General features: G+C 40.7%; 1 protein-coding gene across 2 annotated transcripts in view; it reads right to left on the bottom strand.

Annotated features, from left to right (window-relative positions):
• Positions 1-21883, bottom strand: part of CAMK2A (calcium/calmodulin dependent protein kinase II alpha) — a 129717-nt gene that overhangs the window by 49449 nt on the left and 58385 nt on the right. For both annotated transcript variants that reach the window (XM_044454398.1, XM_044454396.1), the window contains exon 3: positions 12057-12116. In XM_044454398.1, the coding sequence (XP_044310333.1) occupies positions 12057-12116 (60 nt within the window). The remainder of the gene's footprint in view (positions 1-12056; positions 12117-21883) is intronic.

Raw genomic sequence — 21883 nt, forward strand, 5'->3', positions numbered from 1 at the left:
ATAGATACCCCTTTCTCATTTATGCCACCTCTATAATGCAGCCAAGTGTTGAAATGAATATACATTTCCACTTCACAGACCACACAGTATAATGACCACACAGAGACCTTTACAGACCTTAACAAAAATCGCAGTAATTTCACAGACAGACTACCGGCTGTCAAGTTCACAAAAGGAACAGTTTGGATGTCACATGGAAGAAGGGAGAAAGATAAGTCATAGAAATTAAATGAAAGAATGTAGACTCAGGGCCAATTCATAGGACCCATTGTACGTGTACCCACATGTGGGCTGAATAGATTTGCAATGCAGCTGAGAATGTGGTAAAGTGCTAATTTGTTTGTTTTGCTAGTGTCCAAATCCCTTGTCAGCCTTGTAGAGATGAGAAAAGTACATTTCTTCCCACTCAGCTCATTGATCTGAGAATCTGAGCATATGAAGAAGTGATCAGGCAGCTTCACCAAGGCCTCCACTGCAGTGTAAATCTACCAATCCACACAGCTCATCCACGTTACACCATACTAGGAAACAAGAGAAATCCATCAGGCTTATTTCCATTTGGAGACATTTAGCAACAGGGAGAAGACTGAGTATTATGTCGAGAAACCCCTCAAGAAACAAACTACAAAAGGGTCTATCAGAGCTGTTCAAATTTGTTTGCCACATATCTGGACTAGGTGATCCAAAAAATTATTTCTACTGTTCAGAATTCTGTGGTTCATCCAATAGATGCCTCAGCTCAAGCACCAGCAACCTCTGTAGAGGTTTTTCTACCTTATCCAAAAGTTTTACATGAATATCATCATTTCCCAAATATTACACCTTCTAAGGCAGTCCTGCTAAGGCAGCATTCTAAGAGGCAGGATTTCTTGGCTTGGTATACCCTGTGACCTTCCTTCCTCCTCAGAAGTGCCAGATATCAAATTATCCTGGCACCCTCCAAGGATAGCTTCCATATCTAAGGGAACACTCCTGTTTTACCAGCCACAACTCGAGGCAAAAGGCCAAAGTGGGATAAGAGACATGCCGTGACAGCCTCAACATTCTGTTCCTGAGAAATTACAACGTGGAGGTTAACAGGCAGTAACTTCCATATGTTGGAGGAACTGTAAGATTTTCTACGTAAGCCTCTGTGCATCTTTATGAATTGCATAGAAAGGAAAGGTTCAGATCTAGCTCTTCCCATTACTGAAACACAGTGATGAAAAATAAAATAGCCCAAAGAGATTATATTGACAGGAAGTATTACAATTCATTTCTCTAGAGATGAAATTGACTGAAGTGATTATAATGATTTACAATAAACAGTTTTCATTAGTGCATTTGGATTTAACTGCTGGACATTTAAGTATCTCATTTTTTTGGATATCACAAGACCATTTACATAAACATGATATATATCATTTAACTCATGCATATCTAAATACTACAATCTAATCTAATCTCAATATATTCTAGAAATTTTTGATAGTTCTGAAGTGTGTGTGTGCATTCATTCTACAAATGGGAAAAAACCTAATGTAAAAACATTATGTCTTTATGAGAAACCTGGGTGCTGCAGTATCAGCTACTGAAATTTTAATCACGGTTTCAGCATAGCCTTTGGGAAATAGCCAATTCTTAGCTGCTCCCTGTTATCACTAAAAAATAGGTTGTGCTAAAACAAGATTTCCAAGTGTAAGAAGAATCTAACAGTTGTGAAAAAGAAAACTGGAAGGACACTAAAGAAAGCCTGAAAAATGAAAATATGATTGTCTGATCACCGAGGAAAATACTAACAAAAAGGTGATTGTGAAAATCAGAATTTAGGAAACAATGGATTCAGTTAATTTACATGCAAGTCATCACTGATTTTAAGGTCAGAATCTATTTACTTCCCATGTTGATAAATGCCTTTAATATTTCACCAGACCATCACTTCATCACTTAAAAATAATTAAAAGGCTAGAATAAAGAAAATACCAGTATTGTATAATTCATGCAAATATTCCAAATCAAAAGTCACATTCTCAACTCAGTAATATTTTTGCACATTAAACATTTATCATCTTCAAGGTAAATGAAACATACCAGGATCCTCTGATAATTCTTTCAAAGGATCAATAAACAGATAACCAACCAGACCAGTTATGACTGATGTACAAATTTCTGCATATAATCAAAGAAACTCACTAGCTTAAAAATATTTCACCAGCTTAAAACAAGTTTGTGTTCCATTTTGCCTCCAAAGAACAATTTTTGTGACTTCCATCATCTCACCACTGAAGAGAACTCCTTGGGACTCATATTATTTAACTCAAGGTCAGAGTAGGCACGGACTTTCCAGATTGCTTAGAAGCCCTAAGGGCAACCTAAGGGAAAAAAATTCTTCTGGAGGAGTTAGGCATATCGAGGGAAAATGCAACTATTTGTTAAAGCCACCAGAAGCCATAGTAGTGCAAAGAACCATACTTCATTCTATGGGTCCCCTGACTTTCTCTTCACTATGGCTCACGATGGTTTACATGAACACAGAAAGCGCTGATGCAGGTTTTAGAGGGAAATTCCTGTTATAGTACAATAGCAAAGAAAGTAATTTCCCTATTCAAGTTCCCTAGAAATTTCCCTATTCAAATCTGATTCAGTCATGAACTCATGATGTGATCTGAAGTAAGCTGCCCTACCTTGCTCTTGGCTCCTTACTTTTATATATATATGAAAGTAAAGTGTGTGTGTGTGTGTGTGTGTGTGTGTATGGCTGTAGTGCCCATCTGTCAAGAGAATGGCCACCAGCTCTTCCTCTGCTGCACCCTAAAATCTGCTTTGGGGTGTTCAGGAACCCTCCAGAGCGGACTTAAATGAGTACTTGGGGAAGGGGATTGCATGGTAGAGCAGAAGAACAGGACATTCTGCTGGATCACAACTATTCTGATTTAATAAAATACAACAGTGCCATACAGCATGTTTGTGTGATAATACATTCATATATGATATGTTAGATGAACAGCATTTTGTATCCTGAAGTCCAGTTCTTCACAAATCTCTTAAATATTTTGCCTCCCTTCTTTCATCCATTTATAAATCATAAATGTTGCTATTGTGGCCTATTTATTTATGCATTTTTATTCCTGTTTGTCATGTTTTCTACATGACTTTTTCCAATAGCACCAGCATGCAGTTAAGCTATATATGAAACTAATCTGCCTAGCTATAGAAAGATATATCCGTACATGCCATTAAAATCTAGACATAAAATATAACCCAGCTGAGGGCCACCCCTCCCATAATGGAATCAGGGCATAATCTTATCCATGTTTAGATAGAAAAAAGTCCCACAGCTCCCAGAGTTCCCAGGGCAACATGGCTGGTTGGGGAATGCAGGCAACTGTAAGATTTTCTGCTGTCTAAACCTGCTTAGTATAGGCAGGTTGCTGTCATTCTTCAAGCAGTCATATCCACACAGGCACAGAGTCCATATGCACAGAGACCACGAAGAGGAAATGAGAGTTTTCTGTCTTATTTTCAATAATCCACTGCCCTGAACTACCACAAGAACAGTACTGGTAGCATAAGAGTAGTAAATTGGTTGAGAAAATGAAATGCACTGATGTTGTCATTTTAAATTTTCATCTTTTGCATGCTTTGGAGGCAAGGCTATAGGGTGGGGTGGCAACACTACACCTCTACTTACTACATTTTTAAGCATAATAAATAGATCAAAACAGTTTCAGCCTCTGAATCAAGTAATCCCTTTTCTCCAAATGCTAAGGAAAAGGATAAGATAGAACAGCACTGAGAAGTTGTTTCTTTCTACCATTTAGAGTCACAGGTGCAGTTAGACAACTTTAAACTCTGGATGTAATAATCTAACAAAGGACACCTCAGTCCTTGCAGTTCTCCTGTTCATTACCTCCCTGATGATACTGCACTGGAAAGCCCTCCTGCTTATTCTTAGTGACACCCCAGACCCTCCTCTCAAAGTTCTTTCCCAACTGTTGAGTAATGGCACTCCTACTAAATGATCTTTCAGACTAGATAGAGATAATACAGTTTTAGAGACAGGCTCAGGCCCTATCCATGTTCTTGGCTCGGGAAGACCTCAAATACCATTTTGCTCTTCAAATCATTGATTCATCTTTTCCACTTTAATTCTAGCCTGCAGCATTTTGGATCATTCCAGATCATCAGTAGATAATTATCCTGTTCATGTTGCTTTCTTAGGGAACTGTACCTCTGAGTTTCCAGGCAGCAGTGAACTGTGGGGATGTGAAGGGAGGAGAAATTGGCTTTCTGGTTATGAATAGCAGCCAGATTGGTTTCACTCAGTAACTTGCTCTGTTAACGCAATCCTGACAGTCCTAATGGAGTGTATAGCTCAAATGCATATCTCTGAAGAAGGATACTTGATGTACACTTGACAAATGATTAGGGGCAAAGCGCAGGTCCTGTTCGTGTGCATTTAACAGCAGCTTAATTTTCAAAAGTCAGCAGTGGATGCCTGTTCAGTGTACAGGTCCATGTGAGAATGTTTAGAACTCCATGTTATTAAAAAAAGAAAAGAATTTCATCAGCAGATTTACAATTATTAGAGATGAAAACCATTATAATGCACTATATGACTGAAAAAACGGGATTCCAAAATGGAAGAGAAACAGGTTTAAGACAAATGTAAAAGAGAGCATATTTATGTGTGGAAGAAGGGATTTGAGCAGGTGTTGCTTGCATGATGCTAAAGGTACAGAAGAGTCCTGTCCTCTTTTTCATCTAGACTCTTTGAAAAGGGCAATCTGGTACCGGATGCCTCAACAATTGATCTTGACTTTCATTTATTAGTGAGCTTTATGGTCACAAAGACAAATACACAAAATTGAAGCCATGTACTACAAGTTACTGACTAAGTTTGCACAGTACTTCTCTCAGCCATCTTCAGAAAAGCTATAAGCAAGCTTCCCATGCTCTTCTTTTTGGGATTAATAGTGAAGCGAATTAAGTCATCAGCAATGCTAACTACCTTATCCTTTAATGAAAATAGGAAAGCCATAGCTGCAACGCCCCAGTTATTGCAAGATGGGTTTCATTCTGCTGAGTAGTACAAATGGAATGTATTTTGGAAATGAATGTGAATATGTTTATTTTGTGTACGTTGCTCTCATGCCACCCAGGCACATACCACATTCAAAAATAGAGACTTGCAGAAAGACAAATGCGAGGTGATCAAAGTCAAACACCACCTCCCCAAGCTCCATTAACAGTTGGGGTTCCTTATAATTTGCTGTAAGCCTAAAACACTTCCATTCTAAAAACACAGGTTTTTTGAGGCAAAAGAATTCGGAAGGCTACATACACAATGGTTTTGGTTACAAAGCCTTCAGAATAAAAACTTAAAACCTGACTATAGTCTCAAAGCTCAGAAATGGAAATATTGTTTTAGAAGTTGGGATATTTTAATTTTTGGAGAAAATACTATCCCTGTCTTATGGTTAAGGTAGCCACTTCTTTTTACTGCCCCTGCTCTTAAGTTTAACACAGCTTTGCGTATTGGCATGTGTTGCCTGCTAAATTTCTGTGTACCAATCCACTGCTAAAGGAAAAGGAGCACAGCTGTTAAAAATAGATGACCTTAAAAAACAACAACCTGGAAGTACAACATGTATTCAACAAACCAAAATAGCCTGGCAGAGATCTGAACTCAATGCCAGATGGAATCAAGGCATTGTTTATGCTGTTTATTTTTAAACTGATTTTATTGTATTGCTGAGATTTTTATGGCTGTTTTTAATTAATTCCAGCTACTCTCAGGCTTTTTGAAAAGCATGTGGAGGAATATACACTTAATAAATATTCAAGTGCTTTTCCCTATCAGTCCTCAAATTACATATTGAGGACTGATCTCATACTGATCTCTGAAAAGATTTAAGTAAAAATGTTTGAAATCATCTAAAATACTTTTTAGAAAGTTTTAAGAGATATAGAGAAGGACTGTTTCTTTTGCTTTCATCTCCCATCATCTGCTTGTTGCCCTATTCATCCCATACATTGTTCTCTTCATGTGTGGTTGATTATCTTTATATTTATACAGAAAGAAATATATCTCCAGGAAAGCATTCCTGTACTCAGGGTAAGGGGGAAAAAGGAAATGCCTCTGTTGCCATAGCAACAGCTTGGTCCAGCACAGTCTGTGGTTCTGCCTGATGTAAAGGAGACCTGACGCTGCTGCGCAGGCATTTGCTCAAGACAGATTGAAGCTGACAGGCTCTTTATGAAATGAAACATTTATAAAGCAGAGGCCATGTGGGTGTGCATGTGTATGTGTGTGTGAACAGAAGGAGGGGTGAGGTGGAAATGAGAGTGATGGTGGTGGAATACAGTTATAGATGGAGTGCGGCACAGAGGACCGGGGAGGCTGTTCAGCATGGACTTCCTTGAGCTTCTTCTACATGCAGGCTGAGGCTGTAAACTAAGGTGGCTTATACATATCAGAAATATTCTGGAGAGCAGAGATGTTCGCACTGTACACAAGGTTGCCAAATGTTTTAAACAAGCTGTGCTGATAAATGTAGCAGCTGAAACTTACCATGGTATGGCAGCAGCTAAGTGTTAGCAAAAGCTTGACCTGCTGTGTCAGACAGCTGCTGGAGGCACAGAAGCAGTTGTGAAAAAAATTCATCCACAGGTGCTAGCATCTAAGCGGAAACCACTACAGGCTACAAAAGCAGCCCCTATTGTGGCAATGTTCTGATTCTCTTTGCTTAAGTTGGTTCTCCTTGAGGCAGTTTGGAAGAGTGATAGCTCAATCCAAAGTGTGCTTTTGGAAGTTCATTGAGGAGCAGCTCATTGAGGCAGCTCTTTAATTTGTTTTTATTTATTATACATATATCCCACTTTTTTTCCTTTCAAGGAACTCAAGGCAACTGTACATAATCCTCCTCCTCCTCTTAATCTTATCTTCACAACAATAACCCTGTGAGGTAGGTTGAGGTAGTCTGTGAGTGGCCCAAAGTTACCCAGTGAGCCTCATGGACTATTTTATTTATTTATTTATTTAAACAATTTCTAGAATGTTGATCTCCTGGATCCCAGTCCTGCATTCTTCACCACTACATGACAATGGCTCTCTTTGAGATGTAAACCTGGGATCTTTGTAATACTGCATCTGAATTCAGTAGCAATAGCAGAATATTAATAGCAGATACTTATTCTCTGCACCTGACATATTTTGGGTCCTAACACTTAATTGTCTGTGAATGAGCATAACTCTAAGGCTAGATCAACATTATATACAACAAAGAATCTAGACAAATGCAAATAGATCAACATGACAAAAAGAGGGTCTTTAATCATATATTCCCATAAACCAACATTGTATAGTACCCATCTGGAAAGTACATTTGTGGGCTTTATCATTCTACTGTACTGATACTTGCTGCCAACCATCTTTTCTTTTTGTTTCATTTTGCTTCGTTTCTTTTTGTTTCTTTTTTGATGCAGGTTTTCTGCATCTAATAGTGCAGCTTAGACTAAAAATCATCAAATCCACGAGAGATTATTTCGTTTGGCCCAAATGCCACAATTTCACACTAGGCAAAGCTCTATTTAGGTCGGTACTGTAGGTGTCATCCAGCCATGACAGCTCAGGCTCTGGGAAATGGGGAACAAGACAGAGTGACTACATCACAGTCACAACACTTAGGGGTTTCTTTTCCCCTCCTTTCTTCTGTCCTACATCTTTCATATGCTACATTTATCAGATGACATCCCAATGCCCTGAATCAACCTTCTCTAACCTGGTGCTCCCCAGGAGGAATAGACTAGTTTCCATCAACCCCATCCAGCATAGCTGATGGAAATGATGGGAAGTTGCCAAACACCTTCTGCATGGCCCTCAGCTGGTCAAGATCACTTCAGTCCAACATTCTGAGTGGCTCCCTCTTTCCAATCCTTGCCAAGCACAAGGCGCTTTGTTGCTGGCACGGAGGCCTTAATGCAAGTCTAGTGCTGGCATAGATGGCTCAGCAAAGACTGAAGGCACACCAGCATTTGGGGGTGCAGGTTTGTTTTTGGGGGGGGGGGTTAATTTTGTTAACACATCATTTTGTTAATTTTATTAACATATCCACCACTTTCCTTCACTATCCTTTTTATTTACTTTTTGTCTGGGCTTTGACAGTAATAAAGTTTTATTATTATTTACTTTAATTAAGTTTACTTAATTGGACGATTGGGCTCAACTGAATCCTCTATCTAAACTTTTATTAGTCTGCATAGTACATTTCTGTTACACTTGATCAAGTAAGTCATGGAGGGAAGGAAGGAAGGAAGGAAGGAAGGAAGGAAAAACAGGGTAACTGCTTGGCCAGTAGAGACTAAGAGCATGGCCACCTGCCTTCTTATTCCCACTCTGAGGTAGAGGCAGGTTCCCAGAAAAGTAGCCTAAAAGGCTGGTGTTGCACTAGTGTTTTCTTGATGTGGCTTCAAACCTTTGCCCTACTGAGGCTCTGGTCTGGACCAGGCAGAGGGACCATATTGATCATTTGCATTGCCCAAGAAGAGCCACTGAAATGAGTCTTGTGCTTAAATAATAATCAGCATAGGAAGACAGAACCTATCTCCTGAAATATACTATGAGGCATGTCCAGCTATTTTACCAAAACTAATTAAAAGCAAGCGATGGGGTTTTCTTACTTTTAGAGTCATTTTAGACAGGACACTCAGGATTATTTTGCCCTTGAGGGTACAGGGTTGCTTTCAGGGGCAGCATCAAGCGCATGATTAGGCACTTGTGGAGGGCCCACAACTTAGCAGAGGCCCACTGACCAGAGGCCCCTGGATTGCACCCCCTCTTCACGATGGCAACCTGATGGTTCATTTGCCTCTTGTTGTGGTCCAAACAATGGTAGTAGTGAGAAGCAGCAGCAGATCAGGGGAGGGCAACCATGTTGGTCCAGGAGCAGAAAGGACTCCCTGTCCTCCTAGGTGACTGTCTCCCCAGCTAGCTAGTTCAGATTCAGAGTGAGAGAAGGATAAGCAGGAATTCACACAAGTCTCTGAACTGTCAAGGTCACCATGTGAGATCACTCAGCCAGAGCATGGGAAGCAGGAGCAACTCAGAGCAGGAGGGACACACTACAGAACAGGCTGTGGTGAGTTTTTAACCCTATTGCCAGGCGGCATCAGGCCATACTTAATTGGTCTGGTCTTCCCTCCATCTAGCCCTCAAGCTGCGCAAGCCACCCTGAGGGTGAGTCAAGTGCTTTCTGAAAAAAGGGGAAAAGTGTGGGATGTTCCAGTTTTGAGTCAACTCTTCATATGGTCAGTTATTTCTCCCACATTTCAAAGGGATTGCTACTTTGAATTATGCAGTTGAACCTGTAGAGGTCAATAAAGGGTTCTGCTTTGAAGGTTTCACCTAAATTTGCTGGAGAGGGAAAATGTGGGGTTGTGGGGAACAGATGTGCTCCCAACTTCCTGGAGACCAAGCCAGAAGGCTATGGGACATTAGAAGAGGGGGCTTGAATCCCTTTCATAACATCATCTTTTCTCACTCCAGCCATTGAAAGGTTACTCTGTGCAGAAGGAGACATGAAGAAATGGATTTGCCTGGGATGGCAGGGCAGGCTTCTGCAAGCCCCTGTTGAGCTAAACTGCTCCTTCTTTCTTTAGGGTCATGGAAGTCCCTAGCTTATGTCTAATCTCCTTGATCAGAGACAACAAAGGGATTAGCACTTGCACTGCTTGTTCTGGGGGTGGGCAATGGAGGTGAGGTGGCAGGGTCTATGGGGGGTGTTCAACCCTCCACAGGCCAGCTTTGGCTCCAGTAGATTTATGTTTGTTTGTGATATTTATATGCAGTCCTATTGCAAAAGCCTCAGGACGGCTTACATAAATAAAATATAAATATAAATAAATTATGACAGAATCTCAACATAAAAATCAACATAAACAAATCGACCCACTCTGGCTGCAGTTAAAAATATAATATTAAAAATACAATATTAAAGCTTATTAAAATATTGATGAAATAAAAAGGTCATAACCTGGCGCCGAAAAACATATAATGACGGCGCTAGGTGGACCTCTCTGGGGAGCGTATTCCATAGATGCTGCTTACTGGTTCTCTGCCTGCAGCAATGATAAGAAAAAGGATGAGAAGTAATGGCAGCTGGTGACAATGAAGGTGGGAAGGCAGCCTCACCAAGGCAGAGGGTCCAGTGAGGGTGTCTTGCCTCAAAAGCCTGTGGTGGCACTGGCAGTTGCATTCAGCATTGGCAAGTAGGCCAGCAGTTTAAAAGGTGCAACTATTCAGTTCTTAAACAATCACAGTATTTGGCATTGGGAAATGCAATTCCATCCCATCCCAGCTAGTGCTTCCATTGCTATTGGGCCTGCTGTGCAGAACATGGTTGCACAAGTGCCATGAGTAGGTGTTGGAGGGTATCTTTGGTATCATTAATAACAAGCCATTAGTCCCAGAATTCCCATACCAGCTTCATTTTTCTCTGGTTTTCAATATTGCTATTGCCCCCCACTCAGTCCCTGTGCTTTCCCTGGTCTGCTATTATGGTACCAGAGTACTCCTATAATGCTAGTTATATAAAAAGTTTAATAGCAGTCAAGCTGTATTCTCACTACATGCCTCTCAGTCATTTCAAGAATAATATTTTGCACTTTTTGTTAACCCCCATGCCCCATTGAGCTCTATCACTGTGCTAAGTAGCACTGGAGCATTTATGCCGCCTAAATCTCTCTCCAACATTAATTTAGTAGCAGCCCAGCCTTTCTACTGAAGAAAATCTGTTCTCCCTTCTCTGCCCTGTCCATTACCAAAGCATGGCACTAGTGCTAGAGTCCTGCAGTGAGCATGTGGTTGGACCTAATGTCCTTTTGGACCCTTCTAGTTCTACTGTTCTATGATGCTAGGATTACAGGATAAGGCTATTTTCTTGTTTTCTCTCAGACAGGGAGAAAAATTATGCTAGCAAGACTGATACGCTTGAACAGCTGACAGGGCCCCAGCATCCTTGCAAGGCCTACGGCTGATGCCTGCTCTGCATTTTTAAATTCCCACAATGCCTCTGGCTTAGCATTACTCCAGGGCATTGTGAGAAATTAAAACAATGTCTAAACAGTGAAATGAAAAACACATGTTGGGATTGTACCATAACCAACTGCCAAAAATGGGATGACCCCATCAATACAAAAAATTCTTACCATACAGGCAAGTAAGATCAGTGATAATAGAAATAAACAGAGATACTGACTGGGTTCAAAAAACACAAGAACTCACACTGAAGGGCTGAGAAAGGTTTAATTTAGGTTGACATTGAACCCAGTGGACTGTTGCTGAAATGGTTATAATATGAACCCTGCTGTGCTGACAAGCTGTATCTTGTTAACCACAAACAATCCAAAAAGAAAACTAATGGTTTTTGGGTTATGAACGGTGGGTTGTTCACCATGATTTGCTACTCACCTGGGGTTAAGACAACATGGTAGCTCACCTTTCTACAATAAGCCGTGGTTCATCAGCAACCCTTTCAATCCATACTGAACCCCTGAGTGTGGTGAACCATGTTGTCTGAACCTGGTGGTTGTGTTTTGGGAGCATTAAAAGGATAATAAGGATTAGTACAAATGAAGGTCGGTTCAAAACAGATCCATTTTATGAAGAGGAAAAAGCCCCCATAAAAGGTAAATGGGACAGTAAGAATAATGTACAAGCATAAAACGTAGTTCCACAGGTTTGTTCAACACCTATATATTTCAGTCAAGCTGCCTTCAGATGCGAGAGGAAGATTGTTGCACTCCAGGCAACACATGAAATACTGGAACATACTAAAGTTGCAGATTTCCATTATTCCAGTAGATTCATTTCCACAGAACATATATACAAGTTCTATCAAAACTGCTTGGTGAAGACATCAAAGTTAACTGGTGCTGCTTTAAAAAAATGAAATGGACAGTACTGACACTCCATTCCAAAATGGACCAGGTCCTAACAATCAGCAGGAGTGAAAGAAAGAAGTGCATTGCCTCTGCAAATATATGCATGCAACACAAAAAGAAGGCTTTTTGCCTACCTATATTAGGATGCTTCAGGAGGCGGCAAATCCGAGCCTCTCGTTCCAGCTTTTGATGATCTGTAGGAAAGGGAAAATCCTTACATCAATGTATGTGAGAGAGACCAACAAATATACTCTCTTTAGTTGAAGAAACATCTCTGGATATATATTTGTTTCTCCATTTTATTCCCTTTATGACAGGCAAATCCAGGAAGCAAAGGATGCAACCCCAAAGGTATAGGATATCTCAAGGTAAATTGTGCAAAAATTCCCTAAAACTTTTACTGGAATGTATGTTCCAATGGAAATTTGAAACATACCACCATCTGACAGAACTGCTAGCTTTCAAATGCAATCCTATACATGTCTACACAAAAATAAGCCTTGCTGAATTTCAGAGGATCCCATTGCAGCCTAAGGACACAAAGCCCAGCATGCTGGCTAAGGAATACTAAGAAATGTAGGCATTTTTTCCTGTCTAAACATACATGGGATTGTGCTGAGTTGCCTTCTGCTATTCTCCCACAAAGCTCCTGTGGCCAGTTTAGAAATGACTGGTATATATGAAAATAAAATTATTTCCCAGAACTCCATGAAGATCTGACATATACATTATTTCTTTACAATATCCACAGGTGTTATACACCCAGACTAAAGTTGACAATATACTGCATTTCAAAGTGTAATGTAACAAGAATGCCTTAAAGCATCTCAAGATTCCCCACCATTATATAACCTTTTCATGTATGTCCTGTTTTTCTGAGAGATTACAAGTTCCGGGCTAATGGTTTGGAATTTAATTCACTGAGCAGTTACCATTTGTAAGTACAATTAATAGTCATCAGAGATCATGGAAGACGGGAAGTGCCAGATGACTAGAGAAGGGCTAATGTTGTCCCCATCTACAACAAAGGGGAGGAAAAGATGAACCTGGGAACTATAGACCAGTAAGTCTGATATCAATCCCTGGAAAAAAATTTAGAGCAAATTATACAACAATCAGTCTGCAAACACCTTAATGACAATCCAATAATTAGTAGAAGCTAACATTTATTTATTTATTTATTTATTTATTTATTTATTTATTTAAAACATTTTTATGCCGCCCCCATCGCAACAAAGCCTTGGGGTGGCTCACAACAGGATACAAAGTACATAAATACATAAATAATAACAATATAACAATTTTAAAAAATTGTTTAAAAGCCCCGGGTGCATCTCTGCTAAAAATTTAAAATCCTATTAATTCAAATAATTTAACAATTAAAATAAGTTTTAAATAAAAAGGTCTTAGCCTGGCGCCGAAAAACAAATAACGACAGTGCCAGGTGGACCTCTCTGGGGAGCGCATTCCATAGATGGGGCGCCACCGCAGAGAAAGCCCTCCTCCGGGTACTCACCCTCCTAATATCATTCACAGAGGGTTCCCGGAGAAGGGCATCTGTTGCTGATCTCAAGGGGCGGGAGGGCAGAACAAATCCTGCCAGACTATTTCAATTTTTAACTAGGTAACCTCCCAAATGGACTATGGGAAAGCTGTGGACATAATCTATCCAGACTTTAGCAAAGCCTTTGACAAAGTGCCCCACAACATTCCAAACTACCAAAATTACTGAACTACCAAACTGGCAAAAAGTGGGCTAGATAGTGCAACCATTAGGTGGATCCATAATTGTCTGCAAAATTGCACACAAAGAGTGCTCATCAATGGCATGTTCTCAAACTAAGGAGAAGAGACAAGTGGGGTGCCACAGGGCTCTGTCCTGGGAGGGCTACTCTTCAACATTTTTATTAAATATTTAGAAGAGAAAGTATATGCAAAGATAATCAAATTTGCAGAAAACACAAAGCTTCAAGGAATAGTAAATACCCTGATAAGATACAGGATGATCTCAATAGGTTAGAACACTGGGCAAAGAATGACAGAATGAAATGCAATAGAGACAAATGCTAAATCCTCCACTTTGGAAAATGAAACCAAATGCATCACTACAAAATGTGGGACACGTGGTTCAACAATACTGCAAACTAGAAGGATCTTGGGGTTGTTGTCGAATACAAGCTAAACATGAGCCAACAATGTGATGCAGCTGCAAAAAGGGCAAACTCTATTTTGGACTGCATTAACAGGAGTATCACTTCCAAAACACATGGAATACTAGCTCCCCTATACTCAGCACTAGTCAGTCCTCAACTAAAGTACTGTGTCCAGTTTTGAGCACCTAAGTTTTAAAAAGATGCAGATAAGCTTGAAAGGGTACAGAGGAGGGAAACAATTCAGGAACTGGAGGCAAAGTCCTATGAGGAAAGATTGAGAGAACTAGGCATGTCCCGCCTCAAGAAGAGAAGACAGGGGTGATATGATAGCACTCTACAAGTACCAGAAAGTCTGTCTCAAGGAGGAAGGGCATGATCTCTTCTTGCCAGTTCAGGATTGCAGGACATGGAATAACAGTCTTAAATGAAAAGAAACGAGTTTTAGGCTAGACACCAGAAAGACTTTCCTCACTGTCAGCCAATGGAACCTATTACCTGGGTAATTTGTGGGCAATCCTCTGCTAGAGACAGTAAAAAAACATCTGGATAGACATCGCAGTGGAATGTTGTAACTTAGGGTCCTGCAATAGCAGGGGGTGTACCCCATGGAATTCTGGTCGCTTCCAACTCTACTATTCTGTGATTCTATGAAACAGCGACATTCAGAGATTCTCCAAGTAATTCTTTACACAGAACCTCCAAGAGATGCATCTTCCCAAACCTTTAAGAATTATGGAGAGTGAGCCCATGGCTCTAGACAGTGTCGAAGAGATCACTGGCTGCTCTGGATGCCTAGATGCAAGGTTGGGACAAAGCTCTGTCACCAGATGTGAGGATCTGCACTCTGATCCTGCTCCTTCCTTGCAGCTGGCTAGAAAAGAGCCACACCAGCTGCTACTCTGAGTTCAGGAGTTGAACCTGGAGAGGGATTAAGGGAGCAGGTGAGGAGGAGACTGGGGCCAGCAGAATACAAGGTATCCTGTCAGCACTCCAGCCTCCTTTCCTTCCCCTCCAAAGTGCTGCAGCCAAACATTAGGCTGAATTGTAGGGTAGGAGGAAGATTTTCCCCACACTCCATGGATGTTCACAAGCCTCTGAAGGCTTATAATCACCAAGGGCACAATCAGCAGAACTGCATAAGTGAACAGACCAGTTCTGACTACCTAACAGAAGGAGATACATGTATTAGCAGCAGCAGCAGTAGCAGTATTCCATTGTATTTCTACCCTGAGTTTTTTTTTTTTTTTTCTTGTGAGGGCACCCAAGGCTTTCCTCAGGGATCCATTTTATCCTCACAGCAACAAATCTGACAGGTGGGCTGGGCTGAAATTCCATGCCTGGTCAAAAAACACCCAGTAAGCTTCATGGCAGTGTGGAGTAGCATCCAGATCTCCCTAGCACTTCCACCATCACACCACACTGGCTCTCTTCCTAAAAACTCCTTATAAAGCTGACAGCAGTGCTTGTTCATTCAGGATCATAAGGTCCCAAAACTAGGAATATATGAGAACTTCATTTCCATTTGCCCAGTTTCCACCTTCCAGAGCAGACACAAACTTGAGCACAATCTGCTGTTGATGTGCATACTTTTGTAAGCTTGCAATGTGCTTCACAGACCAAAAAAGTGCTTGTGTATTTTGGAAAACTGCACATGAAAAATGTGCATTTTCAAATATGTGCATAACATTAATCAATGGAAGAAGAGTGCATACAGTTCAAAGATTCACCAAACATTTAACAAACTGTGTAGGATACACAGATTTTCACATGAAAAGAGAAACAGAAGACACACAATTCAATATGGACTTGAGTCAGAATCAGCTTCAGGTTGGAATTGGGAGAACTTTAGGGAACTCAAGTTTTGCTGAATTATTTAATTATTTTCTATACCACCCAAGTTCTCAGGGAGGTTCACAACATGATCTGCATGTCCCTACCCAAAACCTAGAAATACTGTGCATTTAAGCAGGCATGACTCACAACAATAGCAGCAACAGTTCTAACTGAGATGTTTGGATAAGTATGGAGCTCTAGTTAGGCATTTGCATTTACAGATCTAGCAGAAGTTGACAAACCTCCTTCTTTTAACATTTAAGTTTCAAAACAAGAATGCCTCCCAGCAAATACTATTTTTTTTCTTCATTAGCAAACTCACAGCAACTACCAGAAAAGAATAATCTCTTACAAAGAGTGTAAGTCCAATTCAGTGATCCCCATGTAGTCGTGTGTGTGTGTACAGAGTACAATATATAGTCAAGTGCTTCAGATTTCTCAGTAGATCAGCCCTTTATCTCCCCACCTGCCATCATTCCTTATTTGACTTCTTTCATAATGCCATTCATCCCATTGCTTTCACTTTCTACCCTGAAATAAACACAGATGCACACATTAAAGTCGGTGCTGCAGCAAGCTCTGTGGAACAAGCAATGTGAATTTTCTTCTGCTGTTGTTCCCCATCGTGTTGTAAATGTGCCTTGGAGCTCAGGGACAACAGTCTCACACTGTTCCAGAGGTGGTGTAACAACAAGCTCCAGCAGACCCTTAATGGCTATGTAGGTGCGAGCACACCACAGATCGTTCCTTGTCGCTCTGCTCTTTTCTTTTTATCTGTCTGCCCCAATGGGTGCATTGATTTTAAAGAATCAGGCTTAATTCTTCTTTGGAGTGCCTTTGTGCTGAAAAACAACCGCACGCCTGAGGAACAGGAATCACAGCACTTGCACAAATACTATATATATGGAATGCATCTTTTAGTGTTTTCTTACCCATGCTTACCCATCACCATATATTTCAAAGCCAAAATGTATGAGTTAAAAGGTTATTTGCAACCAACTTGTGTGGTGGTACTTGCAGTTTCTTGGAATGTACTCCTTCAGACTGTTTCCAAATTTGTTGGTCCTGGGACTCTGCTCTGCCTATTATGCACGAGTTTCCTACATCTTCTTTAGTTCAAAGTATGTTTTTCATTTCCGTAGTGGTGCAGCTAGGTAATTTTAGACCTTGGACAATGGTCTCATGGGAATTGCCTTTAGATAACCAGTGTATTATTTCGATTATGGAGTGTGTTTAACTTTTCTCTTTCCACCACACACGAAATTCCATATTTTACAACTGCTTCTACATTCCTGATATGCTAAGGCAAAAACCAACAATGAAATTTTTTGCTAGCTTTGGTTAAACAAAGAAGATACTCTGAGTATGCATCATTTCATAATTTAATCTCACTGAAATCATAGTTGCACCATGGAATGTGATAGAGTTTGTTTTTTCCTGCTAAGCCTGGCTATTCAGGATTATGCACCATTGTGTTGTAGGGAAGGATAATATTATATTTTAAAAGTAAAAATAATAAAATGAGCACTGGTATTCATTTTAAAACATAAAAATGTTTTAATAAATAAATAAATAAATAAATAAATAAATAAATAAATAAATAAAGTGCATGCAAAGTCAGACACCTGCAGACTACCACATTAAAAGGAAGGAAGGAAGGAAGGAAGGAAGGAAGGAAGGAAGGGCAATATGGTGACCCATGCCTGCCAGATACTAATGCAGGCCCTGATACTGACCCCAGACCCAATTTAAAAAATGCAGAGTAAGAGCATTAAAGAGCTTAGGTGACCAACACTCTTCAACTAAAGGTGCTCAGGCCCAAAGGTTGGACTGCTTTTCCTTTGAGACTCACATCTGCAGTGAGTGGGGAGGAGAAAGCCATGACAAATAAAGCCAGCAAGAATTAAAACGTGGGTGATCCTCACAGAGTATGTTACATGATGTTAACCACCCTTCTAATTTGATTAAGATTTAATGACAGACTTAGGATCCACGCACCACTGAATTCCTCATATATTTATAATCCAGACATGTTAACACTGAGGTGTAGATCCTCCCAATCAACTCCACCTTCCCAGAGAGAAAAAAATTCTTCTTAAAGTCAGACGACTGAGCTGGCTGGGGCACGCTGGGAGTTGTAGGCCCTTTTTTTCTGTTTAAATTTGCATAGGATTGCACTTTGAACTGACAACCACTGTTTTCCAGAACTTTAAATGTAGAAGGTTTCATCTGTTCCTCTGTTTTACAGAGCTGGTGAATGAAATAAATTTCCTGGGAACAGAATATGCCCCTCCAAGCATTCATGAAAGTTTTTCTATCGCACAGGACTCTACAGCTGCGAAGCAAGCATTTAATTTCCATTCTCAAACAGAAAAGGCCCAAACCAACACATTTATGGAGATGAACGAAGAAAGCCTTTTACCCAGCCTATGCAGTATCCCCAGTTGATGCAGCTTCAACTTTAATACTTTAACTGCAAGACGTAGTCTACACTGTAATGACATTGAGTTTGACAGGCAGCTCTTCCTAATACAAAGCTAACATTTTTTTGTGCATTTCTACTCATGCACCTGCTATGTAAAGCCCTAAATAATCTCTTTCTATCCTTGGCATTTACATGACTTCTAGAGCTTCATCGCCGCAGCACGTGCTTGCTAAACTAGACATACACATAGCTCTTAATCTTTCCCACCTAATTCATCACATTCTATTTACTGTTTCCACACCCTTTCTCACTATTTCCCACCAGTTGGTCGGCCCTTTATTTCTGCAGTTGGCTTGTGCTTGCTCGCTCGCTCTCTCTCTCTCTCTCTCTCTCTCTCTCTCTCTCTCTCTCTCTCTCTCACACACACACACACACACACACACACACACACCAAAGGGGGGGGGGGGGAGGGTTGTAGACTGAAGACACGCAAGTCAAGGCACCTGTTTGCAGGCTTCTTCACTGTGGGCTAGAGCTACTGTATTTTGGTTTAAATTATATCATGTATAGTTCCATAGTAGTACTGACAAATTTTATAAAAATCAGTCCACTACACCTGAGTGTGGATGAGACATTTCCTTAGTTTTTGGTGTATGTACTGACATGCTCTGGTGTTCTCTTTCTCTAATCTACATTCCAGAAGACCCCTTAAGTTTTATAGTTGACACCAGGGCTTTTTTTGTCATAGAATGCACGGCGTTCCGGCACCTTTTTTCCAATGGGTTTTGCAAGTGATTTTGAATCGTAGCAGATTAGCAGCAAACATCATTAATATAGTGCCTGCAGGCTGCTTTTGTATCTGCTATCTGATAGTGAGATAGTGAGGGCACTGCTCTCGGCTTGGATGCTGCTCCGCTGATCAGCGGGGTGTGTGTGTGTGGTCGCGTGCTTACTGCGGGCGACGTGAGTTCCGGCACCTTTTTTTTTTTTTTTTACAAAAAAAGCACTGGTTGACACTATAAATGTAAAAGGAGGGCACAGCCTGCAGCCCCAACCTGAAGGCTGCCACAGTAGCATCCCAGTTCTGAGCTGTTGCAACAGAGTCTTATGTTCTCCCTGCTATGACTTTTTCAGCCCCACCAGTGGCACCCAGTTTTGTGCAGCCAGGCTAGGGAATCACACATAATTACCAAGCTGGATGACAGCATAGGTTAAAGCAGACATTATGGCAGGGCAAGTGGCAGGGGCTTGGCTTCACATAGGCCTGCTATTTCCTGCAAGATCCTCCGGTTCTTTTCAAACTTAAATATTATTATCTTAAATGTGATTTGAGCAGCCTATGCTCATTTAGACGTAAGAAGTCCTTCACCTCCCAGCATGCTCAGCATACAGGGTTGGAGCTTGCGGGAGGTAACAGACCTTTTTTCTGCCTTAACCTGAATAGGATTGCTCCTGCACTGTGTTCTACACACTTGTTTCAGAATAGACCACAGAAATGGACTAAGCATGCATGTGACACTACTGAGCCATACCATTTTTAGGATTGCAATCAATCTGAAAGAGGATGATCTCTTGACCATGCTTCTTTTTTTCTGCAGATAAGCCTTTTGAACTGATGCTGCATCTATTTGATCATAATCATTATCTATTAATCATCAAGATTCAGTACTGAATATCTACCCAGTAGCAAACACATCTTTCAAATATGCAGTTTGGCTGCTGAAATAACTTCTATGGATTATTACAACAACTAACAATCTTGCTAAGGCATATTCTATACAACATTTTCTGGTAACATGCAGCATTAATTAGATGAATATTAGATTTTTTTCTAGAAATCCTTCTGAGTTGATTTGTTTATTAAATATAGGTTTCTAAAGTTCTCAAGTGACTTGAGTCAGCTGTCACTGAGGGAAGCTACTTGTTTATACTGCTCGCAGTGTACTCCAGCATAAGAAGCAATTCTCTCACCTAGTGCAGGAACAAATGTTCCTCTTTCATCTGACAAATGTTGTGGAGAATAGTTGAGGAGCACTGGAAAAAGCTTTTGTCTTGTGACATTTGAAGCAGCTGAGAAAATGCTGGCAATTATGTCAGAATTATTGTCACTGTGTAACTTCCTTGGCATAAACCTGATGCAGTAGAGAGAGAAAGGCATGGCTCAGGTTTACATGTTATTAGGGGAAATGCCGCATGCCCTCTTAGTTCCCTCATCAGCAATTGGAACATTGGCCTCTGTTAGGAAAATCTGGATAAATCCTGGCAGAAAAACAATGTTTATATGTGCTTTTGTGTTGTAAAATCAAATCTGCACTCTTTCTCAAAAGCATCAGCTTTCCAAGCTAAGTCACTAAGGATTTGAAAAGGTCAGTTTACATTACGATCCCAAAGAAGGGCAATGCCAAAGAATGTTCAAATTACCGCACCACTGCACTCATTTCACATGCTAGCAAAGTTATGCTCAAAATCCTACAAGTTAGGCTCCAGCAGTATGTGGACCGAGAACTACCAGAAGTACAGGCAGGATTTCGAAGAGGGAGAGGAACTAGAGATCAAATTGCCAACATACGCTGGATCATGGAGAAAGCTAGGGAGTTCCAGAAAAACATCTACTTCTGCTTCATTGACTATGAAGGCTAAAGCCTTTGATTGTGTGGATCACAACAAACTATGGGAAGTTCTTAAAGAGATGGGAGTACCTGACCATCTTATTTGTCTCTTGAGAAACCTATATGCGGGTCAAGAAGCAACAGTGAGAACTGGACACGGAACCACTGATTGGTTCAAAATTGAGAAAGGAGTTCGGCAAGGCTGTTTACTGTCACCCCGTCTATTTAACTTATATGCAGAACACATCATGAGAAAGGTGGGCCTAGATGAATCACCAGTTGGAATTAAGATTGCTTGGAGAAATATCTACAACCTCAGATATGCAGATGATACCACTCTCATGGCAGAAAGTGAAGAGGAACTAAAGAACCTCTTGATGCGGGAGAAGGAGGAGAGTGCAAAAGTTGGCTTGAAACTCAACATTAAGAAAACTAAGATCATGGCATCCGGTCCTCTCACTTCCTAGCAAATAGATGGGGAAGAAATGGAGGTAGTGACAGATTTTGTTTTCCTGGGCTCCAAGATCACCGTAGATGGGGACTGCAGCCAAGAAATTAAAAGACACTTGCTCCTGGGGAAGAAAGCTATGGCAAATCTAGACAGCATACTAAAAAGCAGAAACATCACCCTGCCAACAAAAGTGTGTATAGTCAAGGCTATGGTTTTCCCAGTTGCAATGTCTGGCTGTGAAAGCTGGACCATAAGGAAGGCTGAGTGCAAAAGGATTGGGGCCTTTGAATTGTGGTGCTGGAGGAGACTCCTACGAGTCCCTTGTAGACTCGTACTTGTCCTAGAGGAGATCAGCCCTGACTGCTCTTTAGAAGGCCAGATGCTGAAGATGAAACTCAAATACTTTGGCCACCTAATGAGAAGGAAGGACTCCCTGGAGAAGAGCCTATTGTTCCCAGCATTAGGCTCTTCTCCAGGGAGTCCTTCCTTC

Source organism: Varanus komodoensis, unplaced genomic scaffold, assembly GCF_004798865.1.
Source record: "Varanus komodoensis strain SLA01 unplaced genomic scaffold, ASM479886v1 scaffold7_3, whole genome shotgun sequence".
Taxonomy (NCBI): Eukaryota; Metazoa; Chordata; class Lepidosauria; order Squamata; family Varanidae; genus Varanus; species Varanus komodoensis.